At 39.0% G+C, this 26,824-nt stretch overlaps 1 protein-coding gene across 6 annotated transcripts in view; it reads right to left on the reverse strand.

The window, feature by feature from the left end:
- The window catches only part of TFDP2 (transcription factor Dp-2), a 60,970-nt gene that overhangs the window by 8,689 nt on the left and 25,457 nt on the right, over positions 1–26,824 (reverse strand). For 5 of the 6 annotated variants that reach the window (XM_054205614.1, XM_054205616.1, XM_054205617.1 and 2 more), the window contains 9 exons: positions 20,638–20,741; positions 16,879–17,000; positions 15,023–15,070; positions 13,477–13,639; positions 12,783–12,929; positions 10,350–10,418; positions 8,532–8,683; positions 4,242–4,408; positions 461–566 (listed from right to left, as the gene is read on the reverse strand). In XM_054205614.1, coding sequence (XP_054061589.1) covers positions 461–566; positions 4,242–4,408; positions 8,532–8,683; positions 10,350–10,418; positions 12,783–12,929; positions 13,477–13,639; positions 15,023–15,070; positions 16,879–17,000; positions 20,638–20,741 — 1,078 coding nt within the window. The remainder of the gene's footprint in view (positions 1–460; positions 567–4,241; positions 4,409–8,531; positions 8,684–10,349; positions 10,419–12,782; positions 12,930–13,476; positions 13,640–15,022; positions 15,071–16,878; positions 17,001–20,637; positions 20,742–26,824) is intronic. The other variant, XM_054205620.1, reaches the window with a different exon arrangement.

Raw genomic sequence — 26,824 nt, forward strand, 5'->3', positions numbered from 1 at the left:
CTGGTTTGTTGGCTGGTTTTTAATTTAAAATTACAATTAGACTGTGTGGACTAAACTTCTTTCATGAGAGCTTAAGCAGTAGTGCATTTGGACACCAAACATTCTTTTGTATTTTTCAGGCTTTTTTCCACATGTAATTACCTATTTGTAGTCCATGCCCAGGCAGGAATTTAAAGTTAATCAGGAAAACTCTATCCTTATAATAAGGGCTTGGAAGCGATTCTATTCTTTTGAAACATAGATACAAAATAGCTAGTATGTTCAAAATGCAAAGCATGTTCATTTGACCTTTCAAATATAATTATCAAAGAAGGCAGAATAAGAGACTTTTTCACAATCCGAAATCAACCATAACAGAAAACATCTAATTCCCTGCATGTAAACGGTATAAAATAGTGAGGTTACTCAAAGTACCACAAGTATATATCACTATCCTTGAATAAAAAATTATTTTATTTACCTTGATTTAGCACCAGAAGTGCCTCCTGCTACCTCTAAATGTGAAACTGCTTGTGCTGAACTTGAAAGTAACCCTTGATTTATCCATGAAAATCCTGCAGACATATCTAGAAGAAAGCATAATTGCATTTGTTATAGTTACTTAAATTTTTTCTTCCTTTTACAATCTTAAACTTTGCATTTTCTTTGCAGTTGGGATTCCTTAGTTTAGAAGAGAAGGTACCAGTACTTGAGGTAGATGTATCCTGTTTAAATCAAGATGAAATTTTATATACACGTGTGTATATATATATATACACACACACATATATATACACACACCAGTGTTTGTGGATGCACTAAAGCCTTGCACACCCTCACACTCAGAACTGTAGTTATTTCTATGAAGCTTTTCCCTGTGTCTGATGAGAATTCAAACTGCAGGTGACCCTGGCTAGTAGCCATATCCAATCACAGGTACCTGAAATAGTTTTGGAGTCCTTCAGGGAAACTTATTGCTACAGACTGACCCTATCAAATGCCCCAATAGCTCTAAGTGCCTTTGCTGTTGCGCTTGGTGAAGGTATAAATGGAGCTGTACTTGTCAGGATTGGAGATACTGCAATGAAGCCACCAAGGCAGTACGTGTTTCAGTCGTGTGTGTTCTGATGGCCAAAGGCAGTTTCACCTTGGTGGTCTCATAGCTGGCTGTAATGCAGCCTCCTAACCCAGTCTGACACTGACTAGAGACAGCCATCAGCTGTGGACATGAACAACCATGTCAAAGGTCTTGTGCCAAGAGTATGAAAAGTGAGAGCCTGTTGTAAGCTGCATGTGTGATGTGTGAGTCAGGCTCCTCCCTAGGGATAGGAAATTTTAGGATTAAAATGGTCTTGCAATAATGCTGAATTCCTTCAGGTAGTAATTTGTTAAAAGCCTTCTGAGGGATGTGAATGGATTACTTACAACCATCACAGTACTTGTTTTCAAATTGCCTAACAAGTAATGCCTGCCAGTTGTTTCCAGTTACATATGTTTCTGCCAAGAGAATCAGCAAAAACGAGTCCATCGACCCAATTACACTTAGGGGATTTTTTTTTTTTTGGGGTGGTGGTAATGTTTTTAATTTGTTTCTTAGATAAGGCATTTCTATTGAGCTACCCAAATTCCATCTCAACACAAAGCTAAAATCAAAATAAAGTTATCAATCAGGACTGTCTAGTTTTTTTTCACAGTGCTGGCACGTGGTGCCAGCTGGATGTAACCAGGAGTTACAGTTCTTACTATTATTTTCTATGCCTAACCAAACCTCTCTCCTGTACAGCACAACAGCAGTAAAATGGGATTTTACTGATCATATTCTATCTAGAATTGTTCTATAATAGCAGATAAGAGGAATAACTAAATGTGTTTGTTACATACGCTTTCTCATTTGTCCTTCTGTGTTCTTGTTAAGCTTTGGCTCCTTCAGATTTGCCAGTCCCTAGCACAGGAACTGTTTAAAGCAGGTTGTCACAGCCACGTAAATTGGCTCACCATCACTGGGATTCCTTGATTTGTGCTGTGGGGACTTGTTAGCAGCAGGGTATTTAAATGATGTGCCACAAAGCAAGGCTAGCAAGGTTGATGTTCCTGCCAGCAGAGTCTTTGGAACATGACAGAAAACATTAATAAGTGGCAGCTTTAGGGTGATCTGTGAGGATGGAATAGATGAGAATAGCTGAATATGGACATAGCTGGATGGCTTTCATTAAGACAGCCCTAAATGCAGGTTCGTTTGTACAGAGAACGTGTTCCGACAGTCTCCTCCTGTCTTTGCAGGAGGCGGCCGAACCATTTGGAATGACTGCATTGTATTTAGATTAATAAAGTGGATTAGAGATGTATCACACTGTTGTTTCCTGGTCTTTTGAAGGGGTGTACTTGTGTGTACATGCTTAATATTCCAGAAGAATAACAAGTCACTGCTAGTAATGTTGCGTTTTACTAACAGTTTGGGATAATAGCTAGTTAGCTTTCCTTTTTGAAGAGCAATGTGAAGACTGGTTTTACTCAATAAATAGTGTAATGACAGAGGGTTTTTTTGCAAGTGTAAAGAAACCCTATTCTCTGAAGATACATTAATGCAGGTTTAAAATGAAACAGAAATTGTAGTTTGCTTCTCGATACATGGGAACAATTAAGTAAATTGAAGACTGCAACGCTATTAAAAGATGTGGGTTCTGCTCCTTTCTCCTTTTTTACATTGGCAGTAAATTATGTGGTAAATAATTTTTAGTTGAATGAACCTGCAAGGAACAAGTCGAGATGTCTTTCAGACTCTCTTTTTGGCACCAGAGCAGCCTTATGAAGACTTGGTGTATAATTTCAAAATTGACCAAAATTAAAATCTTAGTTTTAAAACCCACAGAACAAGGGGATCGGGAAAATACAAACACGTGTTGATAAACAAGCACATTTGATGTATCTTGAAAAGTTAAGCCATTTAAAATGTACTAATTTTAGTGAATGTAAATGAATTCTAATTTATATTCAGCAATGTTTTGACATCACAAATTTTAAGAAACTGTTTCATTCTTAATTCTCTCACCTAATAAAATGAAGTATACAAAACCACGTGTTCAGCTTCCTGACGACTTAACTATATTTTTCTTAGCAAAACCAAATAGCATTTTTAATATAAAGCTTGCATTTAAAAGATCCTGACATGAAGACTGAACGTTGCCAACAGAAGGGCATCAACTTTAGGAAAGTTTAAAAAAAAAAATTAAGCCAAATGTTTGAAGTTTCTAACCTCCCTGTGTGAGAAACACAGTTTTACACTACCGTAAATTTAAACAAGACCAAAGCCTGGTTAGTAGAGAAGTCAGGGCAATAGCTTTGTTCCCCCTTTCCTCAAAAATGAAGGTCTGTATACAGTAATTCGTTGGGTAATACTTCCTTTACAGATTAAGTCCCTCCAGAAACTTGAGAAAATGCTGGGCTAAATTTAAACTTTGGGGAGAGCAAGAAGAATGCAGCCTGACAATAACTAAAGGAAGTGATTATAAATTTTAGCAGCTCTAGTCAAATGATGCAACAGTGAAGGAGATCTAGGTTCGAGTCTGTCTAAGTGTGACTCATTCAAACAGTATGACTAGCGGGGGTAAAAGCCTCTGCATAGGACGCTCTTGGTTTATGTAGAGAAGCTCAGTTCTCAGATGTCACCTGCTGGCCATGTGTTTTATCTAATTATCACTGTTTTACATGTTAAGTAAGTGTGAAAATGACTGGACAGAGGAGAGCCTACCATCCATCTATTGTAAGTACACTCAGCATGTCTACATGGACAGAGATGTGGAGAATTCTTAGCAGAGCTCACCTACCTCAAGCGAAGTAAAGAGCGAATGCAGCTGGGTCACATATGGATTAACACTCAACCAGTTCAAGATGCTCTTTTTCTTTCCTTTTTCTCCTCGCCTTGGGAAGAGCTGCTTTCTTCCAGTTTGCTCCTCCACATATCCACAGTTATTCAAAATTAATACTAACCCCTGAAAACCTGTTCTTGGGTGTCAATTTAGTTATTTAAGAAATATTTTTTTCATAATGCAGCTCACTCAGAAGTGAATTTACGTTTACAGGACAACTATGATAAACTTTCCAAAATTAACTGTAAAACAACTTGTTTAGGTACCAACCCTACTAGCTCCTACTTAACTTCAAATGTTACATAGTTATGTAGGTTATTATCATTAAATTTGCTTCAGTTGACTAATGTTATGAATTTGGTCAGAAACAATATTTAAAAGTCTCATCTAACTTACCTGTGATGTAGCCTTCTAAAGCTTTTGGCACCAGTGATTTTGCCGTTCTTAGGTCCTCATCTGAGCATTTGCCTGCCTCAAGCCCAAAGGACATTCCCATTCTCTTCAGCACCTCACTGTCATCATGAATCTCAAAAGTGTTATCAAAATTGAAGAGGTATTCAAATCTGCATGTAAAAAGTCAAAGTGAGATGGTTTTGAAAAGAGCACAGCTATGGTTTTTTTGCTTATTTTTTCCTCTTTTTTGGTATGCACTGAGGTAAGCATCTAGATTCCTCATTATCTGTAAAGGGTCCTTAAGGAAAAAAAAAAAGTGCAGCAAATGCTTTTTCTCTTCTGTTTGTGTGACTGGCATGTCTACAGGGTTTAAAATGGCACTTTCTCAATTAAAGTAACTTCACCACTGCATGAAGAAAGTCTAAAATTTTCTACCTCATTAAACAGATTCAAAGGGGAAGAGGGAGGCCTTACGAAACATGAACCTTCACTTGTACTAAATCCAGTACTTTTAAAGGTCACCTGCAGCCCTGTCACCAAAATAACTATTTTGTTTTTGCTTCTTTTACATTTCATTTCTGTTCTAATGTGCAACACTCCTCCTGTGAACTGACCTATTTACCTGGGTATAACTGTGCTTTTTGGATGCATTTGGATGCTGCTAGCAAAGCAGTCTGTCCAGAGTCCTGTAGTTCACAACCTACCTTTTCTGATGCAGGACTCTCAAAATGTTTTTCATTGCAAATACAAATGGAAATAGTGATATAAACTTAATAGAGCTTTAAGAAAAGCAGGGGCAGCTAGACTGGCCTTATGCTGTGATCACAGGCTATGAAAAGCCTGGACAGCACTGGTCCAGGGATTACAATATAAGGCCTTGTTACTCATGTGGTATTACTTGTAAAACCTATTGTTCATGCAGCTATATTTACTTAAGCATAACCACATTAAAAGGGAAAATAAGATGTGTCACTGTGCCTTTAATTGGTACAATTACATTCCTGCCACCTAGACTGGGGCAGCTAAAGTCAGGTAACTATGTTTACACAAACGGGATGGGAGACCAGTGTCATACTAAGTTACTATCAGCAAGCTGTGTAGTTAACTAATAGCCGAATTCAGCTGCTATGGTACAGGATTAAAGGCTGTATTTATTGATAGCTCTGCATTTCTCCTCCCATGTGTTGTGGTCACATGCTGGATGCTAGAAAGGAGCATAACTCCTCTTTTCCCCCCCGCAAGTTTCCAAACAAAGAAACTTACAGTCATATTTCTACAGTATAGTTTCTAGCAACCTGCAGCCTCTGACATAGGAAGTCCCTACACTTGTACCTTTGCCATTAATAGCTATTTCAGGCATTTCTTTCGGGGATTGGACATGACCCCTTTTTGAACCTACATAAACTTTTGGCATGAACAACATCAAATGCTATGATTTGCATAGAGTAACCGTTACAAACCCACTTGTATTTTTTTGTCTAAAACCTGTCACATGGTATCTTCTCTTAATGTCTCTTAATTTTAACTTCAGTAAGCAACTGTGTACAGCTGTTCTCTATGCACACTCCCCATGTCATCCATGATTTTACAGACACCTGTGAATCCACTGTTCTCTCCTTTTTAGGCCGAAGAATCCATCTGTTCCTTCTGTGAAAGCCTTTTTATAGCTTCAGGCATTCTCTGTGCCCTCCTCTGTCTCTCTCCTGGTAATGCTATACTCTTTCCAAGAACAAGACAGCATGCAGTATTCCAGATACAAAAGCACTATACGTACCTTGTTTTACATTGTATTTCTTACTGTTTTTCCTGATAACTCCTAGCATTATTTTGGCCGTTATTGAGAAATCAACTTTTGTTCTCAGAGTCATCTACTAGGCTGCCATCTTATTACTCAGTGCCAAAAGCTAGGTCCAGAGGCCAATATTGTGTATGCAAAGTTTGGGTACGGCTTCTGTCCCTTCCCATGGTAAGTGCAAATTTGATCAACAATGAATTTAATCTGGATTTTCTGCTCTTGCAGGCAATTCTTTTGCCAAGGGTACAAGAGCCTGCTTCCTACGCATTTTCTCTAACATAGCACTGTATCTCCAAACACCCGCATTTCCTATTAGATGTTCTAATTTTCCAAGTTTCTGCTACATCTGTTGTGTCTGAATGCTTGTTTAAAACGAGGTATTCTGGTTCCTTTTTTTTTCTTTTTCCTAAGACATATAGCATTTACATAGAAGCACCATATACTCTAAATAAATTTTTCCTGTTCAGGTATCTCATCTTTTCAACATAATTTTTAACTTCTTTTTTATCTAAAGTCTCTGCTTTTCCTTACTCCGGCTTCAGAAATGTCATTCCCAGTACGCTGCTTGGCACCCATCTGCCTTCTCAAATACTAACCAAAACTTGCCCAATAACCTCTTTGTTTTACATGTGAGAAACTTTATTCTGTTTTGGCTAGATAAAGCCTGTTCTTGCAAAGGAAAAAGCTTAGAAGCCACAAACCTATGTTCCTCATGATGCTAAATCCCCCTTAAATGTACTATTTTTCCAAGCAATTCTTTTCTTTTTGGAAGATCCTCTGTAAATACAATTTTGATAGCTAATGCTGTGAGCTTATCTGTTCACTGGACCTTCCAAAATCACCTGCTCTTGCATCATGAATACAGAACAACCAATGTTTTATATAAATGTTATTTGTGAGAAGAAAGGAAAACGACAGTCCATTACAACAGTGGGTTATTAACTGAGGCTGAAACCAAGTGAAGGACAGGCACTCAAGTTGACCAGTAATGGGGTTAGGCAGCACAAACACTCTCCAATAAACTACAGAATTTGAATTCTTCAAACTGAGTGACCACTTTTGCCAACTGCCTTATTGAGCAGATCAATGTAACAGTGCTTTAAACACTAGCAGTTTCTGGCACTGTTTGTCTACATACTGCTGCTGCGACTAATCAGTTGCACAAATAACCACAGTGGAAAGCTTGCTTAATTTGGGATCTACACTTAATGATCTCCAGATGACAGTAATATTGAAGCTGGGTTTTATAAACTGAAATATCAACAACTTAAATGATTTTGGTGTGCTTATTTTTAGTAGTAGTGTTTTCTTACAGTTTGAGATTGCAGAAGTGTGTTGCACTTCACTAGATCCCAAATGCCAGTTTATTCTCTCGCTTCGAAGCAACTGTTCTGAAGTTTCAGTATGGAATTGTTAACTGTTTAACAACTTCAAAAGTAAATATAGAACATTGTTTAGAAGTGCTGTAAGAACTGTAGAGTATGCCTACAAAATAAGGGTATGGTTAAGCTAAATCAATATTGATCCTAAAATTCCCAACTTGCTGAACCACAGTGCTGATGGGAGTATTCCAAAAGTTTTGTCACAAAATGTACTGGACTTCAGTCCAATTTTCTACAAAGGTTCAACTTTTAATAGTATTGCTTTTTTGCATGTTGGTGCTTAGGTCACTAGAGACCTTGTCTATTTTTGTTGTATGTTAAATTGACTTGAATCCATATGGGATTTGTTATCACAGAGATTTGAGAGCTGTAATCTACAGTATTAAGGCAAAGCCAGCTATTTTCAGCTAATAAACGAGTTGTGATCTGATTAACAGTTAACATAATAGCACCTCATACTTTCAGCCATATTTTCACAGGATGAAGAGCATGAGCACCCAAAAAGTACATAAATGGAGATTTTCAGATTACTATGAGTGCAACTCTAGCAGTTTGCTTACAAAGACAGTATTTCAGATTTCTGTAAAATTTCCTTCCTTTTTTTCCTTCAAAGAGCTAGATGCAACCTTTTTGCTATTAAAAGACACTTTCAAAGTTGTTATCACCTCCAAAATGTTACTTCTGTGTTACATGGTTCACCTTGTGTTTCTGGCTAAATACATTTATGGCATATTAGGAATAAGAATTCAGAAGCACTACCACGTGGCTTCATTAAAAGCTAGCACTGTCCTAGTATATAATTTCATTCAGTTATTTCTTCTGTGCGGTGAGTCCTCTTTGAAACATCAGTCTGAAGTGCCTTTTATAACAGTGAAAGTTGGCCTGTTTTATCTAGTGATTGTAAAGCAGTGTTGATAAACTTATTGCTGTTACTACTGTGGTTGCATTAAATATTAAAAAACTAAACAATACACACCCCTGATGTGACAGCAGCATATTTAAATTTAAATACATAATTTCTTTTAGTAATCTAGAAAAATTTATCTAACTTGTTCAAAGAAAAATTCCAGTCCACAAAGAACATAAAATTCTAAAAATCGATTCCATAACACTCACTTATCACTTGATATGCTGCAGTCTATAACTGTTCTTTTGCTTGTGTTGACTATTAAGAAAGGCAGCTGTATTGTTGAGTTCAAAGCTGGAGGGCCTTGATTTCGTTGTTCATTTTGCTGATTTCTTTGTACCAAGTTTTTGAATGCTATTTGCTGTAGAAAGAAAGAAAGAAAGAAAAGAAAAGAAAAAGAAAGAAAAAATGATCACTGACAATAAAAGAGAAGACATCAGTGTTTCCAGGGAGTGGCACTTCATAGCTTTTATTTACCAACTCTCAATACCTCCAGTAATTTTCTGGCAAAAAGTTGTGGCCTGACTTTGTGTTTGCGCTAGCGACGCTCACCAGGAACAGAAGTTAAACACAAATTTTTCACACATATCCTAATGGCTATGCACCCCTCACAATCCCTGGAGAAGAAACAAGAACGGAGCAATAAAGCTTGGTGGAGAATGATTCCCCATTCCTTTGGAAAACGCATTGGAGTCACAGGCCTTCTCTAGTATTTTATATACATAATTGCCTCAGACTAGGAGCTAGTTACACTGAAACAAAAGTTAACAGTATTCCCCTGCTTCCCATGATCCATAGTCTCTTCCCCTTCTCATCCCACACCCTCTTTTCCTCTCTCCAAAGAGTGAGTTTTGAAACTCTCCTCTGCAAGTTTTTAAACAGGTGCCGTTCAACACACCACTCGCTCTCTACTGAATTCTTCTGACTGCATATGTATGAAATGTGTGGTTTTAGGAAAAGTAATTTGAGGGATTGGAGGTCAGTGTTCTTATGGACTTTTGACTCACTACTTATTCCACTTATGGGGACGATGGACAGACAGAATCACAAAGGACTGGCAAACCAGTTGACGATTAACATAATCAAGGAAATAATGACAGTTGTTGATAGTAAGGGAGTGCAACACTGTCATTTTCAGACTAATAGTTAAGAGGGCCTGGGCTGCCTTATTTTCACCAGGATAATTTCATGTTACTCTTGTAGAAGCTGCCAATTTATTAGGTCAGACAGAATAAGAATTGTGCCCTAAGTAGTAAAACAGGTTTTGCTAACAAAAAAAGGAGAAGCATCAGATATTTAAAAGTGTCAGTGCATATCTAATTATATGAAAATTGTATCAATATAGTTACACCAGAAAAAAAAAGCCTTACTGCCTGTAACCTCTTAAAACGGTTTGATCACATTTAAATTACTCAAAGTCTGCACAGACCAAGACACTTAATAAGAATATGTAGCAGTGTTTATAAAATGTTACTTTATAAGCAAAGATGCATTTGAAATATATTTCTGCAATCAAAGCCAAAACTCAAGTCATCTCAAAGGTGCATGTCAGAATGTAAAAGAGCTGGATTTGCCAGCCTTCCATTCTTAGGATCCAAAAATGTCTGTCCTCCCCAAAACAACTCCGTACGTATTTATACAAGTTCAGCTGTAAATTTCATACTTTAGAATCAAAGAGAAATTTTCCAGTAGGAACTACTCAGAGAAGGTAACTGGGGGGACTTGGAGTCAACGAAGGGGACTCGTGAGTTGTTCCCATTCCCGCTAATAATGACAAAGCTTCAGCAGAACCCTCGCAAAAGCTTGTGGCACCCAGACGCAGCATGCTGTTTTACAAGAGGCAGAAGTGAACCAGAAAGTGAGGGTAAAGAGGTGTCCCCGCCCCAAATCCAGAAAGGTCCCAAGCATGAAACTTTTCTCCCTAGTATATCATAACTGCTAAGTACATCTAGAAAGAACTTCAGACATTCTAACTTGTCAGATTTGCACTTGATAATTTAATTTATAGAAAAAATAATTAAATATACCTGCAGCAGCAGTTCCTGTAGTTGCGCTCGCTTCTGTTTTATCCTTTCAATCCGCTTCTGTTTTTCTATCTTAAAATATAAATGTAAATGCATCAAGATAATTAGTTACCTTGTTTGTTACACTGTGCCAAACTGTTAGAGCTAAATCGTGTGCTAGCACTGTTACAAAAATCCATACTTTCTTTGTAAAGGGTGGTGAATTCCAAGGCATGTTAAGTAAATGGCACAAGTCATTTTGGCCCTACCCCTTTGACATGTATTTTCTTCTTTTTCAAAGAGACTAATCACAGCCACATGAGTTTCTCCATAAAACAGCTCTGAAAAGCTGTAATTTCTTTCTTTGTCAACAATTTAACTTCAGTAAAGAATCACTTATTACAAGAGGCTGCATTATTTCCCCACCCATTCCTCCTCTTTTATATTGTGCACTGAGAGCCGATTAGCACCAAATTAAACACTTGCTTGAAGGGCTGCTTCGAGTTGGTGCTTGTTTTTCCCTCCAGCCTTCCACTCTTTTGGAATTGTGATGTCCCTTCTGCTGTTCCAGCTGCAAGCTACTGGACATAAATGTGTGGACACTGGGCTCAGGATCATCACCTCCCTCTTTCCAGCGACCTCCACTTTTTGTTTGGACTACTTATTTAAGCCTTGATTAAACTAACAAGATTTCAGCAACAAAAAGGGGGTAGAAGTAACATTTTCTACACGAACACAGAATCCGTTTCTTTTAACAGTTTTGTTAATGCCAGTTTGTGGGGCAAAGCTGTCTTCAACCTGGGTGTGCAGTGTTTGGGACAGCAACAGTACTGGATGCCGAATGACACTGCAGATATAACCAGCAGTATTTTAAATAGTGTTCTGAGACAACACTAAAGAATTGGACAGTAGTCATCATGTTTAGAAGGTGCTTTTCCTCATCATCTTGTTGGCGCCAGCACCGTATGACTGCTCCCAAAATTATTAAACTCTTAAATTACCTTTTAATTCAACCACTGAAACTTAATGATGCAGTCTTTTAAAACTTAGCTGGCCTAACCCCTCCTGTTTTATTTACAGTGTTGCTTTGTGGCAGTGTGTCCCCCCTGCCCACTTTAATGTTTAAAATGCTTCCTTCAGAGCACAGTAAATGACTTTCTTTGCTGGGACAAATATATAACTCTTAAAACAGATATAATTTAGACACGGTTTCCATGTAACAAGCTTTTTTGTACTCATTTCTCATTTTTGTACTGGTAATCTTATTATGGTATTACACTGTAAGAAGAGTTGGCACTTTATACAGCAGTAAAAGCAAAATTAATTCTGATTTTCATACCATGAAAATGCAGCTTTATTTTCTAGTCTTTTCTCTATGTCATAGGAAGCAACATTTTAAGAAAATATGCCTGGCTTCCATTCTGTGTGTATGTAATTAGAGCCTGAAACAATGAATAGCATATGATCACTGTAGACGACACAATGGAATTCAAGTTCTGTACTTGTTAAATAACCTACACTGAAGATAATGCATTCACATGAATGCATGTAAAATGTAGATTTATCCTTTTTAAAAAAAAAAAAAAAAGAGTCCTGGAGTATAATGGTTGAGCATATACATACTCCTTGGGCGGATGTATTTTCCAAGTTGCTGTAATGGACAAGGACAGTAAAAGCTTTTTTCTTACCACATCTAGAAAGATGATGTAAATGAACCTGCACAAAAAAAATTGTTCTCTACCAGAGAGGCAGCCCACCCACCTTTTAGGGTATTTAATGTCCCAAGTATCACAAATATAATACATATTAAGGCGTATTTACAGACAGTCATTACAACATGCTGCAGTAAATACAGTAACTTGTGCTTTTTATTTAAAGAGCATTTGGCCTGAAGGATAAGCAACATTTGTGCAGATAAATTCTGGCATCCCTGCAAAAACATGGTAACTCTTAGGCTGCTGGAAAAATAATGGAAATAACCAATGAGTAGAACTTCATTTTTTCCCTTGCCAGTTCATCACTACTATTTAACATCCTAGCGGGAATTATTTTTCAATTAATTTCCTTTGAATGGCATTTCCAAATACAGACATTAATAGAAAATTGGTCTCCTTTCAAATGTATCACGTTTTTGTCTGGTTAATTCAGGCTACTGCAGACTTTAGTCTTAAAAGTAATCCCCGATTTAATCAATGTCCATTTTGGTAAGGTAAACAGTTTTTTTTTTTTAAACTTCATGTAATATATACTAATGTAACGTATACTAAGTAAAACTGAACTAAGCATAAACAAACATATCCTTTCAGTTTATTCAAATATCAAAAGTTGTATTTTCATAGTGTGCAAGAATCAAAACCAATCAGGTTCAAATTAAGAAAAAACCCCTCATCTAAAGTAGAGCAGCTCCACTCTCACAACCTGTGAACTGCGCAGAATTTCCCATCTACCCCACTTTACCTCTAGATTCTGACATTCCTGAGCTGAGTTTGTAGGAAGGCCGATCCATCTGATTTCCTTCTTCTCTTTTGAAATTATGTTCATTGCCATCAGGACATTAAGGGCATCGTAAACTCTCCGTCTAATATTTTTCTGATCATAAGCCTGCTAAGAAAACAATGGAGCATTAATTACAACAAAAGAATTTGAAAAGAAAAAAAAAGACTGAACACATCCTTCATAGCTATGTAGGCGATAAAAAGCCAAAATGGCAGTTCAGGTCAGAATGGTATTAAAAGAGGGTGCCTTCATCCATGCTACTACCTGGGTACCACGTAGTGGTATTTCCTTTGGTTGCAAATGGAAGCTTCAGACCTGCTTGAAGCCTCTGCAGTAAATTCCCATCATGGCAAGTGTGTTACAGGTGAAAAGCCTGACAAGACCACATGTGGTGGGTACAAGGGTAACCCTTTTTTAAAGATATCTTTTGGCAGACTTCTCTATTTTGTTTATAACTTTGACAGAGTTCAATTCTTCATTTTAATTCTAGATTTTTAAATTTCAGAGGGTAAGTCTTCATATTTGGGAAGTAGTAAAGTAAGTGAAGGAGAGTATGGAGCGTGGCACGACAGTGCAGAAACAGAAGGGACAGAATTCTGTGATAAACCAGACAATTTTGTAATGGTACAACAAATTTCAACACATATTTGCTTACCGAATCTGTAGCTAGGTGGCTGTTAGAATTTGTGAATTCTGATACCAGCTCATCAGCGACTTCATTGTATGAAGTTGTTCCTTTACGTTGAACTTTTTCACATACTTTCATTGAAAAATGCCTCAGACCCTTCCCATTTTTATCTCCTTTTTTGCTTCTCTTACTAGAAGGAGAAAAGTAATTATTTTAACACACTGAATGTTAATAAGATACTTTGTTACATAGCAAAAGGTCTACCTATTGCAACAGGAATCAGGACTCATGTCATTATATACTACCTAAATGAAAAATAAAACTGTTCTGCTTTTTAGAATCAGTTTCTTGTTTCTTACAAGTTGGCAAAAAAGTACACTGGAACCCTTTCCCCTCCTTTGGCGATTCCTACACTGACAGTATGTGAACACATGCTACTGGGCAGATGCTTGAAAAACTGGATTTGTAATTCACCTACAGGGAGTTTCACAAAAGAGCAACCAAAAAAAGGGAGAAAATCTCACAGGCTGTTTATGTGCCTGGAAGCCAGATTTACAGGGAATTCTCATGTTTCTGCTTAAAATAGAAAGGCAGAGACACCCCTATTTACAATACAGCAGAAGATACCTTAGTTCTCCTCACAACCAAGTTTAAAGTCTGTGACTGAGACACAAGAATCTCTTTTGTGAAGAGTAAGTACATATTCATTGGGTTTTATGGTGCCAAATTACTAACTGGCAACTGCCAGGATTATTTTCCATTCACTTTCTTCCTCCAGAAATGCAAGAGCTTAGATAATGGTAATGGAAAAACCAGAAGCAATTGGTTTTATCACACAAGCTAGATTTGGATGCATATTTCAACAGAAGCCTTTAAAAAGTTCAGCTGTGTTGGCTTTGGGTTTGTTGTTGGTTTTTTTGTTGTTTTTTTGTTTGTTTTTTTTAATTACCATTTTACAAGTTGTTTTTATAATATGTTTCAGGGAGATCTATTATTTAACAGAAACAGGCCTAGTTCTGTCAACAGTAACAAGCTAAGGAAAACATTACAATACAAGAATGCTTTTCGAAATTTTGAATGTATTTAAGGAAACATAACACTGGAAAGAAAGGCAGAAGAAAAGGAAGAGTGAAAAGGAACACCAGAACATTAAAAAAAACCAACCCAACACTCCTAATCCCTACACAGTAATTAAATTTGACCAAGCCCTGACAGGTAAACAAATAAAACCCCCTTGAATGCACTCAAAGAACTTTTGGAAGCAAAGGAAAGATCGTCTGTTTACAAGTATTTGTCACACCGAAAACTAGAACAATCCTGTTTCTGAAGATGTGTTGTGTTTTTCACAACTCCCAGTGTCATCTGTAACTGCAAATTTATTTATCAGGAAGTGATAGAGCAAAGAATGAATGTGAATTATAACTACAAGGAATAACAGACAACATAGCCTTTACACAGGGGGTGAAAACTGCTGAAAGTGGGAACTGGACACACATTTCTCTGAAGGGCAGATCTGAAGAAGTAAAATGAGTATGACCATATACATAAAATGTATATGTTCAATAATACTCACCTTTCTGAAAAATCTGATTCTATAAATTCTCGAGTCCGCTTTCTGTCCCTAAGAAAAGACAATTCAAACTTAGATGAAAATAACATTATATATTTAGACCAACAAAATCAATGTATTTGGGGCCTAGCTAGGTACTAGTGTTTGCTGTTACCTGCTCTGAAAGGGGACAATAGCACACACGCAGCCTGACAAAATTTGAGAGGTGGTGGTTAGGACTCTGGAGGTTGTCTGAGCTCGCTGACAGACAAGTTCTATTCCCAACTTTACCCTGCTTTGCTCGTATGATTTTAAGGAAGTCACTTCATCTGGAACTATAGGAAGTGCTGATGTGAGTTAGATAACCAAATCCTATCAAAAAGGAGAAGCTGGGCTCCTTTGAAAATTCCTATTAAAAATTCCTCCATGTGGAAGAAAAACACCTTTAAACAGTGCATAAGATATATTCTATATTTTCAGGACATTGAATGTTTTGGTATCTTTAAACAAAAAACAAGGTAAAACACTGAACATGTTCATATTAGAGCTGATGCACACAGAGCTGAAGAGAGACACTCTGAAGAAGTAGTTGACGTTATTTTTGCAGAGGATTAGCAGTCACCAGTTGTTGCTTGTTTCCTTATCATTCTGTTTATTAGCTACAGCAAACTGACTTCAGAAGCTGTATTCCAAAATCGTCTTCTATTCTTGCAGCTAATACAATGCACAGTGCTTGAGAACTATCAGTAATTACTTCATATTGTTACCCTGCAATTTCAAAACCAGGGCTCACAGCCGATACTTACGCAGCTAAAAACCTGACACTGTTATGAAGGGAGCTGAACAAAACCGATGGATTTGCGGGCCTGTGCCGTGAGAGCCGCGTGTTTGGCTGTGCGACCCCGAACCCTCCGGCAGACGCTTCCTCGCCGCCGCGGCGGGGCCTGTCCTGGGCGACCCCTGTCCATGGTGCTAACCCGCCCGGGCGGCGTCGGGCCCGCGGGGGGCTGGGGAGGGGCTGCGGCGGCAGCGGATGGAGACCCCCAGTCTGTCAGCCGGAGTGACGGAGGCTGATTGGAGCCCCGAGAATGAACATGCTCTTGTCTCATTTGATTTGGGAAACAATTTGGCATCTGTGTGAAAACGGGTAAAGCAAGGAGTCTGGACTTGCAGTCCTCCAGAACTGTCTTCAGCAAGGGGCTCGCCGCTTAGGTTCAGCCGTACCACAGACCCTTCCTCACTTTTCTTCGGATGAAAATATGATCTGTCATATGAACTACTGCAGGGATCAATACTGACTGGCCAGTCTGGAGAACATCTTGCTCCTTTTTATTGGCGAAACAATACTTAGGCTCATTGGAAATACTGTGTCTAGATTTTGACAGTATACAAACAAAAGGATGGTGCTTCTCCTTGGCTGTGGTTGCTGCACTGCAACTAGGCTTCTCTCTGGGAATCTTCATCGCCTGGGTTTGGATGAAGCTTAAGAAAGCTAATGGGCATTGATTCTCTGCTTTAGCAGGCTGGGAACAGACACTATAGCTTTTCCATCCTCTGGGTACTGAAAGAACTTCTGCCTGGCCTCCACATGACACAAATTTTGCAGAAATAATCTTTGACAAATCCTTTTTCAAATTAAATCAGAACGAAGTGTATTTAAAAGATATTTGAGGAGATAAACACATACTCAGCAAAAAAATCAAACTTAAAAACTGCTCAGCTGGGCAGGCAGTTTACTGACTCTATGGCGGGAATAGAGCAACTGGGAAGTACAAGCCTATGACTGTCCTTGTGTACAGCACAGAATGAGCAAAGTCAAGGTACAAACATTATACTCAGAGCAGATCCTCAAACATCTTTAAATAAAACAAAAATCTTACCCTGGTACCCAGCCAGAAGCTTCTGTTATGTGTGTCTGTGTGACCATTGTTGGAGCTGGGTTATATGGACTCCCAATCAGAACACTCCCTGAATTGGTCAGTCTTTGTGATGTGCTTATGATCTATGACATGTAGAAATAAAAACATACAGTTGTCTTAAGAAAACAGAGGTTACCACAGCCCAAAACTCATACTAAGCATGGTACTAAGAAAGTAATAATAATTCTGTAGCAGATGCAAGCTGCAGTCAAAGTACACAGTGGAGATGTCATCACAAGATCTTCATACATGAAAGTAATTACAATGCTGTTAAGTTTTCCACTAATTGTACCATGTTACTGTGTAATTCATAGGGGCAAGATCTAGACAAACAGAAATAATTAGTAGGTATGGCAGATAGGGTCTGTGCCTATACACATTTAATTGTTTCTTCAAGAGTACATCTAGGCAATTTCTTGATCACTGTAATCAAAAAGCCTCCTTTCCAATGGATTTGTCTCTTGGAATTGTCTGTCTTTGGTACCAAAGACAATCTGAGGTACAGGCAAAGTATTCCCTACAGTTTCTAGCATTCACAAGATCTCAAAGCACTCCACGACATTGTACCTATGGAATTAAATGTAAAGCCTGTACAGAATAGACAGAATTTACATTTATTCAAACCTGGTGAAATGTATGCATAATGGTTGTTAACACTAAGACACCTGGTTTCAACTTTTAAATCGTATCTAAGTTCACTCTTTAAAGTAGGTCACCAGAAGAATTTAGATAGTATTTAAAAATGAAGTAGTATTAAGTAGTTATTCTTTAAAATAAAACACGTTATGCTATTTTGATTACAGTATGGTAAGATTCATATCAAGGCTTCTTGGACTATGCTTTTTACTCATATACCTTATTTTGCTTTTTTAAACTTTACTTTTACTTTACTCCATTTGTTGGTGACATTTTGAGTACCTACTGAATTAAACTTTGCAGTTTCCTTTACTTCTTAATTTACCCAACACCCATGTAAGTATAGAGCAGATAATTTGTTTGGTATCCATAAATATTTTTTAAACAAGTAGAAAAAAAATGGTATCTGAAGAATTTTCTACTTCCTTAGCTTACTGAGCATTACTTCACATCCCTCCTGACAACACACTGTGACTGCACATATGTATTTTTTATCTTAAAGACATAGATTTATCTTATTTATTTTTGCAAGTGGATAGCTTGACAGAAACAAGTGAAAACAGAAATTTAGGAAAACCAAAAGAGGTGCAAGTTAGATATTTACTGGTTGGTACTGGAGAACAAAAGATCCCTGGCTGGCTGCTTTACACACGGCATGCAGGCACAGGAAAGGGATCAACTTTTGTCAACTTCCTGCTACATTGGCTTAAAGCCAGAAACATTTTGTGATAGAATGATTAATTTTTAAAAGCTTGCTTAAGTTCAGCCCTGGTGTAACATCAGTATGTATGTAATGCAATGTTTCAATTAAACATCAATCCAATCCAGTAACTTTTTACATCCATTTCTTGCAACACTATCAATAATGTTTATTTGCAGTAAGCGTATGGTTCTGCCAGCGTAAGGCAGGCACGTGCCAGGGAGAAAAGATTTTAAATATTTTGAGAACTGAAATGCATTTCAGCACATTCCCTCCTCTCTGAGGTTTCACATCGCTCTACTGATGTCTTGCAAATCACAGATCAAGCGTGATTGATTGAGTGAAAGAGTGAATACATTAAAGGGTATTTTATGTGCAATCTCCCGGTAATTTTCCTGTGACACGCGAAGCTGGCACCGCCACCTCCGGGCGTCCCCACGCCGACCCGTCCGGTCTCCTCCTGTCCCGCGGTGCCACCTGCTGGCGGCGGCACCGGAGCGGAACCCACCGCCGGCAGCTCCCGAAGAAAGCTGCGCGCCCTCGGGGTACACAAACCGGTGTAACTTCACTTCCACTTTTACTTTTACCAGTGAACGTCTGCTTTCACAAAAAATGCTACACGGAGTATTTTGAGAGGACTAATTCCACCTTCTCTTAACGGCAAACATTTTTTTCCAGTGTGCCTGAAGTAATCACAGGAATTCCCTACGCAACATAAAGCAGGAAAAGAAAACCTCACCCTACTTTAGCAAATAGAGCATCTGTAGGATGTGTTTAATCCCTGTAATTAACCACCAGCATTTTATCAGTGATATTTATGCTGTTAAATTTACACCTACAGACTGAATCTAAAGAAATTGTAACAAACACCCATATGCAAGAATCCAGCCCCAAAAACCTGTGCTGACGTCACTGTTTGCGCAGCCGTACCCCAGGGGATTCCAACTGACTCCGGGGGGGCCGTGTGCTGCTGTGAAGGGCCCGGAGCAGCCACGGGGGCTGGAACCTGCAGTGGTTAAATACAGCCCAAACCCCCTGGCGGCAGCAGGATGCTGCTAAGGCGGGTGAGATGCCAAAGGAGTGCTCACACACACACTATTAAGAACTTGTGAACAATTCCCTTTTAAATGGTCTGGGGCACAACACAGCTGTACGCTGGGTGTCTTAGGAGGCCTAACACCTTAGGAGGAGGTGTTAATGGCTATTTAATAATAAAATGTTTTCTGAATATAGATCTATCCTTACAAAGCAGCAAATAAAATAATAAAAAAGAATTTAAAAAAATTCAAATAAGAATACAAAAGAAAAATAAATCAAATGCATGTCTCACACCACGCAGTAGCTTTTCCAACTTCTACCTGCTATAGAACCTCAACTGTAACTGGGGCTCATGTAAACCAAAAACAGGGCCTTGAGAAGCCACTCGTAAGAGCAGGAACCGCATTAGCTGACTGCTCCCCCCGTTCTTGGCTATTATTTATTGCCCTCACAAGATACATCTTTTGTGGTGGAACCGTTCCAGTGAAATGCTGCAGGGCACGTGCTCTGGCAACACCTGCATCAGTACCGATGCACTGAGGAACACGATTCCCTGGTAGATGGGGCACTAGCCTGTGGCTAGTACTTCAGATGCAGAGCTCTGCACAGCGGAGATGCAGCTCGGGGCAGAGGGGGCTGGCTGCAATGCTTGTGCCCATCTGTCCAACTGGGATAAAAGCCATTGAAGAACAGGAATAAGTGCCGATGTGAAAAAGACCCACCACAATTACTTGGCAAGTAGGCACCAGGTTACTAGAAGCAGTTCACTGTATTGCCTATTTAGTTCTTTGGCCACTAGAAATCTGAAAATTTTTCTCAAACCCAGATCCAAAATCCTTGAAACAGCAATATGCTCTCACATACAGGAAAAGACAGTTTTAAGAAGAGTAGCTTCAACAAGTTAAATATCTAGTAACACATCCAAGACATTTAGTCTTTGGCAATGCTGGAGATTTACTAGTGAGAACATGACTCAAAATATTCAGAGAGTCCCAATAACACTCTTCATGAGAGTTTTCTTTTCTTAATACCGTTTTGAATAATAGTTAAAATGTCAACTGGTAAAGTTGTTTCAGTTTCTATTTCAAGCCAGGAAACGAGTGTCCCCTAAGGTCACCCACAAGACGGCTGTTGGGAGTGGCGATTCCAGCATGCGGAGCTGCTGCACCCACAGGTCAGGGCCTCTGCAGCCAGGTGGGGCCCCGCAGCAGCCCCCGCGGCTGAGGCGGGAAGCGGCAGGTTCCCAGCACTGATCACATCTTGGTTTTTCATGTTTCCACATCACATCAACAGGAAGTCAGGCAGGTAGTTACATAAGGTCGCGTTACCGGAATTGCAAAACTTACCATTTGGGGTCCAACATTCACATTGATTGGTCCTAACGTTTTTGGCAAAATCTTAGTTGGGGAGTTGGTGCTGGAAACTGGTAACGTGATTATTGAAATATTACCTGAAGAGACCAGTAAAAAGAGAATTTTAAATTACTTCCTTAGTAACCTATGAATAACAGTTTGGCAAATTTTCACATTTTAACATATTGGAATCAGGTTAGCTTTTTTGTCTCATAAACTGCAAATACACCTTCCTCACACAACCGCCTCCAGACCTTTTAGCAGATGTCAAAGACACCTCACAAAGCTACACCTTCACTATTTTACCTTTAAAATTACGTGTTAGTATTTTTTCCAGAAACAATTTCTTCTTGCCTAAGACAGAAAGCACACAGCCTGCCATACCTCAGCATTAAAAGTTAAAATGAATGAGTATGCTTCTAGAGAGAAATCAGCATACAAATGCTATTTATTATAATAATGAGTACACATACAAAATGTGTATCCATCTATCTTCATAGCCTTAACCATTTTTCACCTGACTATACTAAAATGTTGTACAAACACGAGTGAAGTAAGCCTGTCACAGCCTACCACTCTACACATGCGATGTACGGAGTAAACAATGCCTCTGTCACTGCACAGATGGTGTAAATAATGCCTTTGCAACTTACCGGAATTAACAGAGCAGGCAGCTGGAGGTCAAGATAAAGCCAACCGTGCCATCTCTAACCCAGCGTGTTCTCATCCCAAGATGTTTATCATCCTTCTGATCCCAAACTGCTTATGGATCTACCTCATCCTGCCTTCGCACAGAGAAGCCCAGCTCTATGCTGAGAGCCTCACAAATGCTGCTTCTCCTCCTCTATTCCAAATCTTATTTTATAATCTTGATCCAAGCAGTGAACACATTTATCTATGGACACTGTGGTGGCAGCAGCTCCTGGCTCTATGGCAGTTTCAATGTAAGAGAGCTGGGACTCAATCAGTCAAACACCTCCCCCGATTCTTATGCCCAGCCTTATTCACAACGGGGAATGACAGTGGTGGGTCTGGAGGCAGAATCAAATACAAGGAAGAGCTGCCACTGCCTCGTAATCCAGAGTCAGCTTGGGTCTAGCTGGGGTCAGGAGCCGTAAGGACAAGGATTGGCTCCTGAAGAGCCACTTATGCTCCCTGGCACTAGCAGACAGAAAATGAAGGCGTCTGAGGCGACAGGTTTCTTCGGACCAGCGCAAACACCAGCCCTCACCACTGCCCTGCCCTGCTCTCCTCCTCCCACAGCAGTTGCCCCACAGTCAGCTTAGCCCGCACAGTCCCACGCTGACCCACTCGTGTTTGACAGCTCTCTTCCCTGGTCTTTTCTCATATAACCTGTTCTCCCTCCACTGCCCGCTCTTCTCTTCTCACTTGCTCCTGAACCATAGTCATCTTTTTTCTTTTTTTTTTTTTAAATTTCAGTACACCTATGTTCTGCCATGAGGTAACTGGAAAGTCACAAATTCAACAGCGTAACTTCTCTGTAATATGAAGCAGAAGCAACGCAATCGAGAAAAAAAGACCACTTAAAAAAGGATCTTCTGTAGCTACAGCATGGAAATAGAAAAGACGTGGACATACACAAACTCTCGCCTTTATAAAAAATGAACAGATATGAGAAATATTTACAATTTGATGTAATGTTCTGTGTAAATTCCTGTGGCATCTGGACTAACACTTCTGCTAACACTAACACTATTGCTGATTACTACTACTACTGACAGTATTAATTTTCCAAAAGGCAAATCTGTATCTGAGAACATCTTCAGAAGAAGCTTGCTTCTTCTTTATTCAATACGTTAAATAATCTATTCAGTCACCTAACTCATCTAGGGAAAAAATCTTATAAAACCCACACACTTGCAAACCCACCCCCCCAGTAGATCCTTGCTCTATTACAAAATACCTTTTGTGAGGCAGTGCCAGAGAGCACAAGACAGCAGTAATTCATGATTTACATACATTGTGTTCACATTTTGAGCTCAAAATAATTCTCTAAACTGGCCAGTTACTTGTCAATTTTACTTTTGCTACAGGATTTTGCCCAGGATTTGCCAATTTGTGCTAGCATGTTCTCATCAAAACCCCATCCACCCTCTCCTTGCAGGCTGTCATCGTCAGGGACGTGCCCGTCACTTCCCAGTACTGCTGCAGCTGAAACTTTTTGACTCCTTTTCTCCAATATCAGCTCTCATACTATTTCTCCTTGTCCCCCTTCTTACCAGGGAAAAGAAATAAATTACTTTCTCTGGTGCTGACAATATAAAGTCACGTGGCAAAGTGCAGTAAAATTCTGAAATGTCGGCATTTGGCTGACAGTTCTTTTACCATAGGGCTACATCACAGATTTGTCTCCAGCGACACTTCCTGGTCTGCAAGAGGCAACAGTAACGTCACATTTCACAACGTAAGATTGAGACCTCTCAGACATACTGTACCATACCATTAGCACAGTCCAATGTACGCATCTACCCACTGTCCCACATCAATCGCTGTGCACACCGTTTGTTTCTTCCTCAGCATGTGGCATGTGGGTTGTAATCTATTTGCACTGGCAATAGTTTTTAATGTGTGTACCCTCCCTGGAACACACACGCAAACTCTCTGAAAACTGTAACTTAAAAATACAATACCCATGGCCAAAGCCACGCACGGCCACCAGATTTACTGTAGCAGCCCTGGAAAAAACATTAAAAGCTACTGCTGAACCATGCCTTCGTTCACAAGGCTACCTAGATAAATGTATACAATCACCATTAGGGCAACTCTAGTAATTACAAGGGTCATTCAAATTACTTAATCTTGATTTTAACAAGACAGTTGCTTACATATGACATATGTTTAAAAGTCTTTTTTGGCTACAGTTACTGTCAGTAAGAAAGATCTTCATCTTCTAATCCCTGCACAAACCCCCCATTTGGCAGCAGCAGCAGCAAAGTGATCTTAAGAGTTGATCAAGTTTTCAAAGAAATGCTTCCCTGTCCTTGTCGTTCCTTTTAAATTTCTTTATGGTTAAATATAAATATGCGAATGCGTAGACTTTAAAACACAGATAGGGACCAGTTTCTTTTTATGAGCGAGGTCTCACTCATCCACCACATACAGAAGGAAAGAGCGACCAAATTTGTCATGATTAGAGTTCATTCTCTGTGTTTGTCAGCAGTTGAAAAAAATAGTAAACAAAAAGTTTTATCGCTTATGAAAAAAATACTCCCTCCCTCCTGTTTTCTTTTTTTTTTTAAAAATAGTATCATAGTCCAGATACTTGTGTGACCTCAACTGCTCCAAATATTTAGTGGTGGAAACACCACCTTCCCATCTCTCTTCACAGCAAACATGACAGTTGGCTCAGTGAGTTGCTGCAAAAAGTTAATGTGTTTCCAAGTAGACCACATGAGGACCCCAACCTGAAGAGACAGATTTTGCAGTCAATATCACCAGCGTCACTACTCTCCTCTAAACAAAGAGAAATCCAACTTCCAAGAGCATCCTGTCCTGCCCATGGCCCTCACGCAGCAGCAGCCGAGGTCCATGGGACTCGGCTGCCTCTGAAGCACCTGGAGCTGGCCAGGACCCGTCCCAGCGCAACCAAAACATCACCACAAACTGGAAACTGCCGACACAAGTACAACCAGCTCTGAGAGCGGGCACTTGTTTGCTAAGGTGACTAGCTGTATTTTACACCAACTTTTCACCAAACAGTGCACTGCTGTTTGCTGCAGAGCTAGCAATTTCTGAAGTTTTGACGGCAAGGTAGTATTACAAGCCAGCAAGCGTCAAGAGGAAAAATTTCTTCAAGTCTTATTTATAAAACAACATAGAAGAAGTCGAAGGAGGAAGGAGATGTCACGCTGTTTGTAGATCATCTAAAAAATATTCAGAGACTTGTAAAAAATATTCAGCAGATTTCTGTATTCAACTTTAAGCAGAAATATAGAAATATCACAAAACTAATTACATATACTTTACCACATAACAATTGTAAAGGCTTTAAACATGAACAAATTCCAAATAAATGCCAAGTGTTAATAACGCCCATGATTTGGGGAAAAAAAGATTACACTGATTTACGTTCCACTGAAAAACAGCAGTGCGTACAGTTGTAAGCTGAACACAATGAGACCCATCAGCCTCCTAGTCACGGTAATCTTACTGCATGGATGAAAAAGGTCAGCAGAGATGGATCAAACTAGAATGATTTGTATAATAATACTCAATTCTTATATAATGTTTCTCAGCAGTGCTTTGGAAGCACAAAGGAGGTCAGTGTCATTATTCCCATTTTACCTACAGAAAACCAAGCACATGGGAAAGAAACCCACTTACAACTCTCATAGAGAGGCTTTAACTGCAATATATAGAAACCCACCACAAACGGAGCACATTCGTCACTGATGCAAATTCAAAATAAAAATCTGTCAGTGAACATATGTATGTTTCTCTTAGAACAAAACCCCTTTGCTTCTACATAAATTAGTTTTCCATCCCTCGGTCACCACTATTGCTGTTTCTCATGGAGAAAAACCAGCCTTGCTATTCTTTCATACTTAGAAAAACATGATCACTACATAACTATTATTCTTCCTGGCATTTGTGAAATATTTTTACTTGCACACACAAAGAAAAAGTCAATTTAAGTGATCTTCAGCTTCAAGCAGTCACAGAACAGTTATTCATGTTTATGTACACGTATGCTCACATGCACACACTAACTAGCCATCCCACAAAACTAACTTTAAATGGTTACATGGCATCCTAAATAGCTTAACTTCACACAACAACGTGGAGTCCTACACGAATATGAAGCTAAAGAGGTTTCAGTGATTTTTCCCTGTATAACTAAATCTGTTAGGGCTGCAGCTTTGTTGCAAAGATAATCAGAAACAATGTCAATCGGAGAACCTATAGAATCTGTCACGGCCAGTCTGAAGGAAACCATAGCTGACAGGAAGCACAGACCAACCAGCTGGGGTCACACACAATGTGTATGTCAACAAAAAAAGTCTTTGAATTTTTAGACAAAACACCAGGGAAGTGCTGGTAACTTGGATTTCATATTGTGAGCTCTGAAACAAATGTCCATATTTTTTAAAGCGTATCAATGAACAGTCATTTTAAATAATACAGCCTATGGCTTGATGGTAATGGACGGTAAAGAAAACAGTTTAGAGCTGGGAAATATCGGGAAGTCCATTAGGGTATTTTGCAATAGCATGTGATGTTTCCTCAGGATCCTCTATTACATTAAATTGATCTCCAAGATCAGGATACGGTATTATAAAAGCATATAGAAACCCCAAATTATTAACATGCTATTAATAGGCATGTATTTTCTTGGTACATTTCTTCATTTGTTTATTGCACAAACTTACTTGGCTATAAACTTAACTTTAAAAATTGCATAGTCTGTAGATGCACACACATATCTAGAAATATATGAAACCAAAGACCTCTGTAGAAAAGGAAAAACAAAATCACAGAATCGCACACAGAATGGTGCGGTACATGGAACAATGGGCATTTTTGGGCTGAATCTGTTCCTGTGTCCAGTGAACTGCTCAGCTACCTGCACAGCTACACTGGCACTAAGCAAAGGACAATCTAAAAGCAGCTGTGAGGTGACCAGGGACAACTTCACCGACACTGTTGCCCGAGAAGATGTCTGGCATCAAGCAAAAGATTACAACACAAGGAAAGGCAGAAAACGGTAAATATGCTAATTAAAAAAAAAGAAAGAAAAGAGAGACACCTGCCTTACTGCTTCCATTACAGTACCACAGCCAGATGGCAGTCCTGTGCACTGCGAAGTTTCTAAAATGCCAGCCCTATCAGGACTTAGTAAAAATTAGATACTGCATAAAAAAGGACGTACCTAAACAGTTTCTTGTGAAGTTCTATTAAAAGTTAAGATTCCCACCGAAAGCAATCTGTATTGCAATTTGATCTGATTAAGGGATCCTCCCTCATGGAGACTGTTGCAAGATTGGTGGTCTAAAGCTGGACTCCCTTTTCCCTCCACAGCAATAAACAGAGAATACCATGTAAATTCTTAGAATTTAAGAATATAGTAATAAAAAAAGTATTAAATAAGGACAGTGTGATCTACATTATACATTTTGAGATGAGAATCAAATATGTCACTCAGTCAACCAGTTGAAAACTG

The sequence above is a fragment of the Rissa tridactyla genome, chromosome 6 (assembly GCF_028500815.1).
Source record: "Rissa tridactyla isolate bRisTri1 chromosome 6, bRisTri1.patW.cur.20221130, whole genome shotgun sequence".
NCBI classification, from domain to species: Eukaryota; Metazoa; Chordata; class Aves; order Charadriiformes; family Laridae; genus Rissa; species Rissa tridactyla.